Raw genomic sequence first — 13755 nt, 5'->3', positions numbered from 1 at the left:
CACATTCATCACTGTCACGCGCCTCCTGTTCGCCGCAAAGACGCTGCTGTTGCCGTGACGACCAAAACAAAACAAACGCAGCGGTGGAGTTGAGTCGAGTAGAGGGAGCCTCAAGAGGACATGACATCATACTTATTAGAGAAGATTACCATGAGGAGCATTCGTTTATATTATGGTCTGGATTTTAAAACTGGCCAGACAGTTACAGTTTGGGGTTGGGATTCTAATTTAGGTTTCAAATTAGGGTTTCAAAACATTGTTTTAAAGTCCGGGTGTCAAGCATAAGGGGATAGGATTTCGGATCCGGGTTTTAGGTCTTCAGGGTAGTAATATGGTTTTAAATTAGGGGGCGGAGCCAGGGTTCGAGTGTTTGAAGCCTGCCTAAGCGATTTGTAGTCAAAGTGATTGAGAACACGTTGGCATCACTCTCGGCTTCATTACCGGGACATTTCACTTGAAGCTTTTACCTTATTAAAAGACGCGGCACACGTCAGCACTTTGCCGCCTTTCACTTCATCAGAAAAAACAAAAAACAAACGCCGGACCTCGTGCAATCCGCACCACATTAACAGAACCGCTCGAAACTTGTCCACCTAAAAATTAAACTGACAACTACAAATTATGTTCCATGTTGACAATATTTATTGAGGACTAATGCTATTTTTTGTCATGAGTGGTTTGGACGATGAATGAATATATGAAGTGTTTTCGCAAACATCCAAGACGGCCGATTTGAAGTCGTCCATGGACTCGACGAACCCGCATTCCCAAAATCCTTAATGCGCTTGCTACCATGCGTTGAATGAACTGCTTTGCTTCCTAAAGCTTCTGGAAGCAGCAGCCATGCATCCTCACACACACATACACACACACACACACACACACACCCTTCAATGGGAACAGTGTTCCTGGCCCCACAATGGCCACCTCGGTCGGGCACTTTCTCCTCCGCCTCCTTTCTTCGCACCAGGGAAGCCGGAGAAAAGGCACATGCCTTCACGTCCGCAAAGATACACACATGCACACACACAACACACACACAAGACAGATGCATGCACACAGCTAAGCACAAACACTCAAAAATACACACAAGAATACCCTTGCACACACACACACATCCAGACACACACAATAACAAGTTGTGAAAAGCCCCACTTCTCAAAGTCAGGCATTTATTGTGCTGTAGGTTAACCACAAAGTTATCCTTCCACCAGTGAAACTGGACCGGTTCTTTGTTGGCAAACAGTAGAGGCTAATGGAGAGCTAATTAGCATGATTAGCATTGTTCGCACAGATTAGGTTGCGGCGGCCGTGTCTGGTTTCACGCCGCACTGAGGTTGAGTGTCGTGGCGGGTGCGGAGAGAGAGCCAAGGCCACGCCGGGCAACAATACAAGAAGGGGGCTTGAAGGGGGTCTCCGCTCAGACACACATGTTGGAATTATTCATTTCCAACATAGTGGATCAGACTACGTCCTGCTGATGTGTCTTGTTAGCGCCGCGCTGCTAGCCGTTAACGCCGCGTGGGTCATTTATATCCCAGTATTGGCTTTCAATGACGTTCAGGAAGAAGTATGCACACCAGCACGACCCTCATTTTAGTCCGCTTTCAGAGTTTATGGATGTGGTGTCACACAGGGAGAACGCTGTTCATCTTTAAAGCAGAATTCTTTGGGGTGCTCGGGGTGAAGCTCAAGTATGCTCGGAGCAGGAACCCAATTGAATTTTACATCTTCGACTACTGCCAGGTGTTTAAACTTGAGGTTGCGGTCTTTCCTATGGAGTGAGAACCCTATTGATTTAACATTTCACTACCAGATATTTAAATATCAAACAATGTTACCATAAAAGGAGCGAGAACCTCATAGATTTTACATCAGCCGTATCAATTGCCTGTTAGATCTTTGAACTTTAGATAACTGCAAATTAGAAACTTGTTTTTTACATCTTTTGTGCCAAGTTCTATGATAGCAGCAAAAAAATCCAATTCTATGGCGTTAGAACTCGGCTACCTTTCAGCAATGCATGCAGGTGGACAATAATTGCATGACACATTCTTTATCCTCTGCAAAGAACAACTCATATTAGTGCTGTATTGAAGAGCTGAGAGGAGCTGAGACCATTTCCATGTACAGTATTTTCATCTGTCTGTCTTATACTACCCCCAGGTGGACAAGGCGAGGACACTGGAAATAACCACGAGAATTTATTTAAATCAATTTGCCCACAAGAATTTATTTGAATTATATAAGCAATTTGAATTGGTTGAGTGACATCATCGCGATTAAGTGCCATTCAAACTGGAAAAAGAGGACACGTCTTTGCCTCTGTGTGGCATTCATTAAAACGAGCCAGGACGGAAAGCGCATTAAGGCGATCCGGTTCTCCCGACATCAAACTTTCATATCAGCCCAGACGACAACAACCCGGCGACCCCGCGCCCCAGACGAGTTTAAATATGCCTCATTGCAAATTTGATGAACGGCAAGAGTCTTAGTTTGAAAAAAAAAATCAATAATGAATGCTGACATCAGACGCCACGGTGGTATGGACCCTCTGGGCGACGGCAACAAAAGAAGCCGGAACAAAGGCGGTGTGGAGAAAGTGGAGTTTGTCCGGTTGACCCTCCTACCCCTCCAAAAAGCCACTCACTGAACCCCCCTAAAAAAAAAAAACCACGAGGAGCTGTCGACCCCTCATAAATTCACCAGGCATGAAAAGCTGCTTTCCATCTAAAAAGATCGACCCGGGATACTCTGACTGGCGACAAAAACAACGCTAATCCGCCGTAAGACAAGCGGGTTAGCGCTGGAACAAAAACAATCCTGTGAGACTTTACACGTGTGGATAATAGGGATCCGAATAGATAGCACAACAGCTAGCAATTTATTTATTTATTTTGCACATTGTGCCACTTACTATTATTACTGCTTTACTTCTCAGTCACATCTGCCAATATTCATTTTATTATTATATAATAATGATATCATTCATGTATAGTCATTGTGCTGCTAAGTTAGCCACGCTGGTTTTTTTCATACTACATAGAAACTGTGCTTCCATTCACGTCTACATAATATCGTACATTATTTTATGTATATACTACACCGTGCTACTGAGTTAGCATTGCTCGTGTTTTTTTTTTTTATATCTAATTCACAACACTGTTGACTATTCTTGCTGCTGTCTACTCCAGATACATAAGAGAGGGTGTTTAATACTGGTAGTTCCAATACATGATGATGTCCATTTTGGATCATAAAACAAATTCACCCCATCAAACAAAGTAATATGAATAAAAATAATAAGACGAATACCTCCGAGGCTGCACTCGAGAGCCATTTGAGCGTTAATGAATAATAAAGGCCTCTTCATTAAAAGCGCTCAAGCAGTCTCAATTAAACAGCAAATGAGTGTTCATTTAAAAAATATATAGACATGCTTATGCGCTGAAGTCTACCCAGTGCCAAAACATTTCAAATTTCTCGCCATCTTGACATTGAAAGACTCTGCAAGACAGCAATCAACAGTAGCAGTGACCTTTTTTTGTTTTTGTCAACCTGCTCTGCAGCAGCACAGCTCACCTGGCCGCTCAACACTGCCCCCTATCGCTTTCCATCCGCCCATGTCAGCCACTTGAACACTTCCAAGAACTATTTTCCTTTGTTTGACAGGTCAAGAGCAAGACAACCCCATTTAGAAATGAAATTAAGGCTACCTCATTAGCTTTCTAACCGAGAATCATTCATGGAAAAATGGCAAACAGTGTTGCTTTCAACACACACGTAGTCATAAAGATTTGGGTTAAAATATGCCTTTCTGCTTACAGTCAAACTGCATTTCTTGAATAAAATTAATGCGGAATAATGAGATGTTAGAGGGGGAATAAGTGGTGTAAAAAATGACTACCAATGCCGCTTCCAATTTGAGATAAAAACATTCAATATTTACAAACAATAAATGACGCAAACGGCCCCTGGCAGGCATTTTTGCAACGGTTTTCGAGTGTTGTTCAGCAGCCTTTTAAAAGCCTTTTCTTTGCTAAGTTTTGGGGTGTCCACTCGAGTGAGGGCAGCTGCCACCCACAAACACCCCTCTGATGGCGGGATGCAACGTGAGCGGAAAGTCAAAAGTGGAGCTGCAAACAGGTCTCATGTGCAAGAAGCATAATTCATTTTAAAAAGTCTTGCAAGTTGGAAAAACGAGAAGAACCCGGCTTCAACCTAACAAAGTGCCGCTGGCCCCCCAAAGTGCCAGCAGGTAGAGACAAAGATCCATTGGTTACCTTCTCAGATGTTCCTCAATGTCCAAAAATGATAATAATGACGCAAACAATTTGGATGGTGGTTGTGGGTCCAGAGGAGCGATGAGTTCCAGATTCCGTGTGCGCCTTGAGCGTTCCTCTCTCGGCGACCTGCAGCGGAAGACTGCGCCGAGCTCCTCCGCGAGCTCCGGACCAAACCACCTCAGAGAGGACGGTGGGGGCCAATTTGCAATGCGCGCGCGTGTGTCGGAGCGTTGCGCGTGCACGAAGCAACGAACGAAAGGCGCGCCGAGTGCACGCGCACACCTGAGAAGATCATGACCTCGTGGGAATTTTGACGTCATGCTGTTGCAACTCATTGGCGAGTTTCTCTTGAATCGAAGCAGCAAAAAAAGTCGTTCTGAGAACTTAAAAAACTTAAATTATAAACTAGATTGTGCATATCAGCGGGTTTTGCATATGCTGTAACTGTGTGTGCACCCCATTATATACTGATTATACAAAGAAAAATATATATTTACATTTTTAAAATACATTCCTTCTGCACAAGCTCCCAAGAGCTTCATTTCGGGTGTCTACCAAGATATTTAATTGCCTATTAATACCGTGATAATATCCCAGTAAATTACAGCGTGCTATTAGGTGAGTGCTTGCCGTCAAATAGAATCATTTATTTCCACCGCTTGCTCCTAATCAGACCAAACAGGAGGAAGATGAGTTGATAGAGACGTAATTAAAAGTGATTCACAGTCTCGTTAATTTGCTTATTACTTTCTGTGAGGCCCACTCTGTGTATAATTGCTTTTCAGTGCGCTTGCAAAACAAACGCGTCTCTTCCATCTCCTAGTAACGGCGAGAGGATGGCAGGTGCGTCAAGTTCTTAGATAGACTACACTTCCCAACAGGCCTTGCGCGCCACCTCCGGAAAAAGCCGCCGAGAAGAGGCTGCGCATGCGCGACCAGACGTGGCAACGCAGCGGCATCATGGCCTCGCGGAACCGCTTCGGGAGTCTGATGAGTCCGGGGAAAATGCTCGGCTTGCTGCTCCTGGTAAGCCCCGAGGACCTTTTTAAAATGTTGTACTTCAGAAATGACAACTTCTTTATTTGGTGGCTCTTTTGCTGTGGTCCTCGTGATTTTATGGCAGACCGTGTTAAGGAATCTAGTTAAGCTAGCCTGTCAGTAGAGAGGAAACCAGTTTAAGTTGACAAACTGAAACCAACTTGGTGACCGCATTTGATGTGCTTGTGACGGGTGTGTGGCGTCGGGAGAACCGCAACAATAAGCGGCAATTTGGGTGTTACTTACGCCACAAGCTGACGTGTGCTTGGCGGTCGCCCCATCTTAAACGAGCTCGCTGGGAGGTCATTACAACATACCTACGGCGTCAATTATACTTTGGACAATTCTTTTACCTTGTTTAGGCGGGAAAAGTACAACCTCATTTTGTATCTGCTAGGGACTATATACTTAATCTGGAATAAAAGTAATGTGTACAATTGTTCTTCTAATTTATTTTCTTCCTTTTTCTGTTTAGATTAATTTATTGGAGGTAGGAAGAAAGCGAGCGAGGTTCGTCTGAAAGTAAGACAGGGAGAGAGGAGGACGACACGAAGGAGGAAAATGGAGGATTTAAATGGGGAAAAAAGAATGAAGGAATGGTCAGAAGGATCAGAAGAAGAATTTACCAAGGGTGTCTGAAAGGAAGGAAGGAAGGAAGGAAGGAAGGAAGGAAGGATATAAGAAGATCATTAAGATTGGTGAGGGAAAGAAACAAGGAAGTCAGAAGTAATTAAGGTAAGCAAGCAAGGAAGGAAGGAAAGCAAGGAAGGAAGGAAGGAAGGAAAGATGTTCAGAAGAAACTTGCCAGGGATGGAGGAAAGGACAGAGAAATGAAGATGTGAGAGATGGAAAGTTTGGTAGGAAGAAAATGAAAGACTCAAGTGAATTCAGAGATTGTGTTTACTATTTTGCTGTTTTTGAAAATACGACTTCCAGCATTTACTGTGAAACCAAGGCGCCATAACAATAAATTAGTTTGCCGTCATTAAAAATGATATGAAAAGCCATAATGCAATGAAGGCTGGCACCATCCTGTTCCTGCTTTGCTACCTTTTGTTGTGTTGCCTTCTGCAAACAAAGGCGGCGCAAGGTTTAATGTGTGTTCTTGCTTTTGTGTGTTGATGTCCAAACTTGTGACATAACGACTGACTTTGTACTCACACACTCATCAAGTGTTATGGTGCAAAGAAGTTTTAGGGCCACGTTAGAAAGGAAAATGGATTATATTAAAGGGATAAAGTTGTGTTCTTATGAGAAAAAAGTCATTTAGGGCTTGGGGTCGTAATAGTGCATTATTAAAGTCATATTTTTTAGAGAAGATGTAAAATTATGAGATTATGGTCATTTTTTAGAGAAAGACAGTAGGAGGGCCCTTTTTTTTAAATTAAAAAGTCGGAACCATTAGTCATAATTTACAGCGATTCAAGTTTATTTGTGAAAATGAGTCAATGTTACAGGAAGCAAAATTTTATTATGAAAAATAATACTGAATTAAAATAAGTCGTTTTTTTTTTTTAAAAAGTAAATTTTTGAGATCGAAGTTCTCACTGAGCAGCAAATTTTAGCGAGGGTTGATTTTTCGTGAGGGTTCGTTCAAGGTGACAAACAATCCCACAGACGTTCACCAGACATTTGCCAACAGTTTTAATAGTCAGCAACATTTTGCAACCATTTAGGAACCCACACCAAATATTAACACCCGAGATACGGGCTTAAGAAATTCCGCAGAGATTGAAGGTGAAGCAGAAGCAAGCTGGCAACACTCATTATTCAGAGAAGGCTGAAGGCTTTTAACCAATTCCTCCGCGATTCCTTCTGATGCACTGTTTCTTCCACCGAGCGTCTGCCTTTGATTAAGCACATTTGTCACAACAGATGGAGGAAGCGATGATGCTGCGGGGCAGAGGCGCAACACCTGCTGCCTGCTCGCTCTATCGTCCCACGACGTGTGCTCCTACCTGCCAGGCGCATGCATCACTGTAGGGGTGCGAGCGCTTTTGTTATCTTTTAACATTCAGCTCGTGAAGTCACGTGAAATTTGGTAGGCTCGGCGATCATGAGTAGACCTACAAAAAAAAGTCATAGCTTAGAAGACACATGTTTGCTTTAATTTGGCTGTTTCCAGATTTTCTTCAGGGGAAGAATTCTGTTCCATCACCGACTGCTAAATTTGGGTTTTCTTCCCGATTTTTAATTTTTTTTTCCATCAACGCGTTTGTATAGCCATTTGTACTGATATTGATTTATCTCCAAGCCTTTTGCTGAAGCATTTAAAAGAAAAGAAAAAGAGCAAACATTTTGCTTTTCACTATTTGTTGTTGTGATGATTGATAATCTGCTTTTTTCTTTGCGCAGCTCGTGTTTGTCATGCTGCCGTAGTCTGTGCAGAGCACGCCTCACTCCATCATCACGCAAATGTTTGTGTTTACTTACACGCACTGTATCGAGCGCGCCCGCCCGTCGCTGCCGCGCATCCGCCTGATGGTTTGATAGCAACGTGCGGCAGTGTGTAGATGCTGTAAGACCAACACTCTACACAATCCCATTCCACTGATGTCTCTTGTACTGCGCGACTTCGCCGTCGCGTGCAGTCAAGGGTTTTACGAGCGTTTGCTTGTACGATACTTGAAACTTCACGCAAACATCAAAGGCAGCTATCAAGTTCATGATCCAGCGGATGCCACTCGAGCTTGACGTTTAGATAGAAATACAAAGTAAGTCCAAGTCCTAAAAGCACTCAATTTCATGTCTCGGAAGAAATGGGTCATGCCGATACTGCCTCGAGATGTTTGATCGCGTGTCCTCTGATGCCCTCAGATTTACAGATATGCCACACTTGTTGTTTTATTTGAAAGAAAATTGGGAATGGCATTGGATTTGGAACAGCAAGCAGTAAAAATGTTCCAAATATTTTCCATTTTTTTATTTATTTTGCATTATTTATTTATTTAGTATTTATTTTTAATGATTTATTCTTCTTTTTTTTTTTTTTAGCTCAGTCATTTGAGTGCACAGACAGAAGTGACGACACGAAAAAAGAAAAGGCAACTCCAGCAATAACATCCTTTAATATTGAGTTTTAAAGTGTGCAGACAGCGAAGAAAGAATCAATAACAGCTGCTGCTATTTAATTTGAAAAGCAGACAGAAAAGACAACAAAAAAAAAGCAATAACAACAAACGACAGTAGCAATAACACCTTTTTGGCGACTCCTTTCGCAAGTGCCTTTCCGAGTAAACAGTACCGCTTCCTGTTGATCTCGGCAATAAGCTCCTCTGAATGTGCCGTAAATCAGCAAGCGGCCCCGGTCGCTCATACAAAAGACAAAATGAGCGCGACGGCTCCAAGTGAAAACTCTCATCAAGTCCAATTCTGGCTCGCCATTTGCCATCAAAAGCACTTCCCGGCATACATAAAGAGCAACCCAGCCAATTAGAGTGCACACTGTGGGTACCTTTGCTGCCTCTGCTTCTCATCTTTGATTAAATTGTCTCTGCGTGCTGCCATTCTCACTCTGGCCATTTGCTAGAATAACTTGTCTGAAGTCCCAGGAAGCTTAAAGATGCACTTAAGACTTTTAACGACATATTTTAGCGTCATTGGCTCTCAGCGGATTACATTGCACACCGAGAACTAAATGCATTATTTTTTATAGTTTCAGAATACGTAAGCAAAAATATGATCATTTTTGTGTCATTTATTTTGTATTGTCTGTTTTCACCATCTTTGTCGTTGTATTTTTATTTTATGTTTATATATCATATATATTTGCTAGGTACTAGTTGTAATAATTGCAATGAACAAAATGGACAGGAATCCATGTTGCACTTAATTTGAAAAGAAAAATGACTGATGTGTTTTTTGCCAACATCGTCATCTTGCACAATGTGTGAATGGGTTCCGTCAGAGATTAAAAAAAGATTTGGAAAAATCCTTTTCCGCGGACAAGACAAGGCCCAAGATATGTGGAGGAGGAAAAATGAAATTGCCTCAATGACGTCGGATTTGATGTTGCCGAGATCAGCAGCTTTCTTCCTGCTGACGGCGCTCTCCACGCGCTCCACAAATCACCACCACGCTAATATTGTTATTTATCACGGAGGTGGCTAACAGGATACGTATTGATTCGAGAAAGCCGACGGATCATCATCCCCCCCGCGGACATTTGTCCTGAGTATGACGCACCATTTTTAATCATTTCTCTTTGTTTCACATCGCTAGGTGTTGCTCACATCGCTGCTGGATGCAGTCAAGGTGTCTCCCCTCATAGAGAAGGTCAGCGACCACAAAGACTTGAAGAAACTGCTCAGGACTCGAACCAACGTTCTGGTGCTCTACACCAAGACAGGTACAGAGTCTTAATTATTGTCCAAGCCTGTAGAGGAATTTTAAAAAAAGAAACCCTTAGCCTGAAACCTCTCTTTGAACATCGTTCCCACCAGAAGACGATAGCATTGTTTCCTACTGAATCAAAGCACAGAAGTGATTTGAAAGGTGAGCTGTCCCAAGGTGCTGGCTAACATCAATATTTTGGACCGAGAAAAATATCAATTCCACCACGTAGCGTGTCGTCCTCCCTTATGGTATTGATACTCATAGCGTGAAATGTTGACTTTGTCCAACGGTGGCTTTTAATATGATTGAATCTCATTTCTGCCAATGTTTTTTTTCGCCTTGATCTCCACGTCGAGCACGGTACCACTCATTGTAGTAAACCGATCCCCTCCCATCGTCCCCATCTTCCGTCTGGTCCTCACCATTGTATAATTGTTGAAAGCTGATGTAACACGACTCCCATCTCGTGAAAGACAGAAGCGCCGAAACCCCTCAACCCGAAGTCGGCGCTTTCTTTCTTCTCCCTCGGTAACCCGATGCTTCCTTTTTGGAATGGGAGCATCTCCTCAGAGGTTTCTTCTTCTTGTCTGACCCACAGCTACATCCAGTGACGCCTACTTGAAGCTGCTGTCTGACGTGGCCCAGACGGTCAAAGGTCAAGCTACCGTCGCCTGGGTCAACTGTGGGTATGTACTAATCCTACCAGATGTTTCCTGGTTCAAATGGAGGCACGGTGACATATTTGCAAGCCGTTTTGAAGGGTGGGGCATGTTATCCTGTCGGAATGTTTCCGCCGCTGCCATCCATCTGCACAATTTATTTTTTTCCCCCCACTTATGTTACAAGCACGCGTTGACAGGCGTTTTATAAACGACTCGATCGCCTCGCACCTGACAACTTAGCGTGAACATCTGCAGCTTCCTGCCAGAGTTTGTCTCTTTCGCTGTCAGCCCAGACAAACCTCAGAGGACGCCTCATCCAGGGGACAGCTTTTGTCGAGAGTTAGCGGTTTCCGTTCAGAACGTTTGGCTTTGAAGATAAAAGTCTCGTTTGGAGAGTTGGTTGAGACGAGGCGGTGAACGATGGGCTGCTCGTTGACGTGAATTGTTTCCACTGGATTTACACAGCAGCTCCCAGCGTCCACTTTAGATTGGATCCACTATTTCTAACTTTGAGACCTTTTTTGCTTTGTGTTGCAAGCAAGTTGTCACTTTGCAGTTGGCTTTTTTTTTTTTGTGTGTGTTTTAAGACGAACGAAAGGTGGCCGTGGCATTGACAGGATGAGTAGATCAGGGGTCGCCTTACTTTTCCTATACCAAGTTCCATTTATTATTATTTTTTTTATCGCCCTTAAATGTCATCCTTCAATCCAAGCCTCGTATCTTCAAAATGGCGATAAACGACTGTATTCTCCTGATTTCACATCATCCATTTCTAATGGGCTCATCGAAGGTACGAGAGGGTTTCAGTTTGATGGACGAGGCCTTCAAAAGTTGTCAAGCTTAAGGCTCCATTTACTCTGCATCAGTTGATCCATTTTCATGAAAAGCGGCACTGCGAAGCAAACTTTAGTCCGCCCTGTGCCCTCTCCCTCTCGCGAGTCATAAACTCCAGCGATATGACTGTAATTGTGCTTTCATCCACTTATCCCCTTATTTCTGGCTGCAAAATCAGGCAGTCGTTTTTTTTTTAGCAATCCCGCTTCTTTTCTTCAATCCATCTTCTCGTCTTTGAGGTGGATGTCGGCTGTCTTTCCAGCCCACGCGTGTTTACATGAACACATGTAAGACGCCGCCGTCACGAAATCGTCTTCCGTACACCCGTCGTAATCTGACTTTGACGTGTTGTTCTTTTTGCCTTTTCCTGGCTTTATTTTATGCCCCCCCCCCCCCACCTCACCACCACCTGTCAAGCGATCATCCGCAGAGCGGAAAAACAAAGAGTGTATCATCAAACGGGAAACTGCCTGGAAGGAAGCGACGTTCCTTTGAATCCCAGCGAAACGCTCCGTGAATCATTTTTGACTCTGCGTAGGCGGCTGTGGTATTTTCTTCAGCGATTCCAGCAGAGCCTGGCTCACATCGCCCTCCTCGGAGGACGCTAAAACGAGCCGGGTCCGTCGCAGTGCCACCCGCGGTTGCGTGGCCAAACACTTCGCCGTCTGGCATATGCGCCCGCCGTGGCAAATGGACTGGCTCCAAACGGTAGCTCGGGGGGGTCTGAGCTCGCGGCTAACAGACGGAGCGAGAGAAAAAGAGGCGACGGAGAATGACGGCGGGACAAAAGTCAGCCGTGCCAACCTCGCCAGTCCAAAGTGACATACTGGCAGCAGATGACCAGGAACTTGCTTGGCGGCCAAGTGGCATCCAATGGAGACATGAATGATATCATTCTGGAAGCTAAACTCACTTCCAAGAGGATCATGCACTGAAAGATGGCTGGTTATTCATGATAACGGCCACCGTGGACGTCTGGCCACTTATTCATGATCGATGCCACCTTGCATCAACAAAATACTGGAGAGAAAATAGAAAAATAATATATAATGTAATATCATATCAAGAAAATACTGAAAATAGTCAGGAGAGAAATCAGAGCACATTTGTAAATCAGACAATTTTGCATCTCCTATTTGTCGACATTAAAATGTCTGCTACCCGCAAATGAGTACGAAGGGCACACCTGCTCCTAATGCGTCGGGCTCGCTTATATGAGCCGCGCCGTTATTTGTCACCGCGCGTGTGTCCTGTCGCATTATTGAGGAAGCCGTGCACTGTGTAGGTGGCGGCGATGCGTATTTATTTTCTCGACCAAAATAAACCACTTAATTGCTTCATGGTGTGCACGGCAACCCACCAGCCACTTCATGAGGTGCGCCTAATGTAACCCAGCGACAAAATCGCCATTAAAAACAGCCGCCTTCATGCAAATGAATGCTCACTAAATGACAGACAGGTAGAAATTTCAATTTGATTTTTTTTTTTACCACGGAGGCTTGGTCGACATGAATCATTTTGGCCTGACTTTGGCCCGCTTCCATTATCTTAGCATCATAAATTACAATCACGCCTCTAATTTAGCAGGCGCCTCCGTTTGCAGCGACTGATAAAAACAAGTGTGCGTGGCGGATCGCAATGTTGTTTTTTTCTCCTACCGCACATTGACCAAACAATTACCCTGCAGAAACGCATTCAAAAAGTGCAATTAATGAACATCGATGGCGGTCACGGCACAAATGCAATCGCTGAAGGTTGAACACAATCTGTTCTATCGTTTTCGTATAGCTGAACAAAAAGTCTTTCAGGGGAATCTGCCCAATTGCGTGAGTAAAATTGCTGCCAATTGTCTGACTTCTCAACCTGGAGGAGATCCAGGCGTCACATTTGCGAGTGTGTGAGTGTTTTTTAATGCACTTCTCCTCAGAGACTCGGAGGGCCGTAAGCTGTGCAAGAAAGTCAAAGCTGACCCTGGCTCCAAAAGCGCCTCTGCCGAGCTGCTGCATTATAAGTGAGTCCTTCTGAAACGCTATAATTGCTCCTCTCATAACTTCACCCGGCATGATTGTTCACTCCTCTCGTGTGTTTTTTAACAGAGATGGAACTTTCCACACGGAATACAACAGGCCCATCACCATCAAGGTAAGCACTGAGCACTCGATGACAGCATCTAACGTTCCTTCGGTCTTCAAAGTATCTCATCCATCTTTCAGTCCATGGTGGCTTTCCTGAAGGACCCCTCAGGGCCGCCGCTGTGGGAGGAAAACCCAGAAGCCAAAGACATCGTCCACGTAGAAACAGAAAAAGTACGTTGCAAGGGCGCCCGGGGAGCATTTTGAAGAAACATTCATGATTTTACGGGATACAGCAATTCAGTGAAGGCAGCTCATGTCTGGAAGCTCTCTGACAATATGGTGGCCGCTGTGCGATGAAAGAGCTCTGGGAGACATTTTGACAAATGTGATGGTTTTATTATGTGCTCTCACACACTTTGGGCCCATTTGCAGGACTTTAGGAAGCTTCTGAAGAAAGAGGACAGGCCGCTCCTCATCATGTTCTACGCACCTTGTGAGTTTTTGCTCAAAAACCTTGGCAACATG

The 13755-nt window shown here is 44.1% G+C and overlaps 2 protein-coding genes across 4 annotated transcripts in view; one reads left to right on the top strand and one right to left on the bottom strand.

Moving 5' to 3' along the window:
- The window catches only part of sema5ba (sema domain, seven thrombospondin repeats (type 1 and type 1-like), transmembrane domain (TM) and short cytoplasmic domain, (semaphorin) 5Ba), a 41367-nt gene extending 36917 nt beyond the window's left edge, over window positions 1-4450 (bottom strand). For all 3 annotated transcript variants that reach the window (XM_088383151.1, XM_088383152.1, XM_088383153.1), the window contains exon 1: window positions 4284-4450. The gene's annotated coding sequence lies outside the window, so the exon portion shown is untranslated. The remainder of the gene's footprint in view (window positions 1-4283) is intronic.
- A 742-nt stretch (window positions 4451-5192) lies between these two features.
- pdia5 (protein disulfide isomerase family A, member 5) overlaps window positions 5193-13755 on the top strand; it is an 18090-nt gene continuing 9527 nt past the window's right edge. The window contains exons 1-7 of the mRNA XM_088382469.1: window positions 5193-5312; window positions 9546-9672; window positions 10258-10345; window positions 13083-13166; window positions 13252-13297; window positions 13369-13461; window positions 13663-13723. Coding sequence (XP_088238595.1) covers window positions 5214-5312; window positions 9546-9672; window positions 10258-10345; window positions 13083-13166; window positions 13252-13297; window positions 13369-13461; window positions 13663-13723 — 598 coding nt within the window. The 5' untranslated portion in view covers window positions 5193-5213. The remainder of the gene's footprint in view (window positions 5313-9545; window positions 9673-10257; window positions 10346-13082; window positions 13167-13251; window positions 13298-13368; window positions 13462-13662; window positions 13724-13755) is intronic.

The sequence above is a fragment of the Syngnathus floridae genome, chromosome 8 (genome assembly GCF_059516105.1).
Source record: "Syngnathus floridae isolate MCC-2025c chromosome 8, RoL_Sflo_1.0, whole genome shotgun sequence".
In the NCBI taxonomy this organism is placed as follows: Eukaryota; Metazoa; Chordata; class Actinopteri; order Syngnathiformes; family Syngnathidae; genus Syngnathus; species Syngnathus floridae.
The sequence above is the reverse complement of the archived record's forward strand: the minus strand, read 5'-3'. Positions and strand labels throughout refer to the sequence as shown.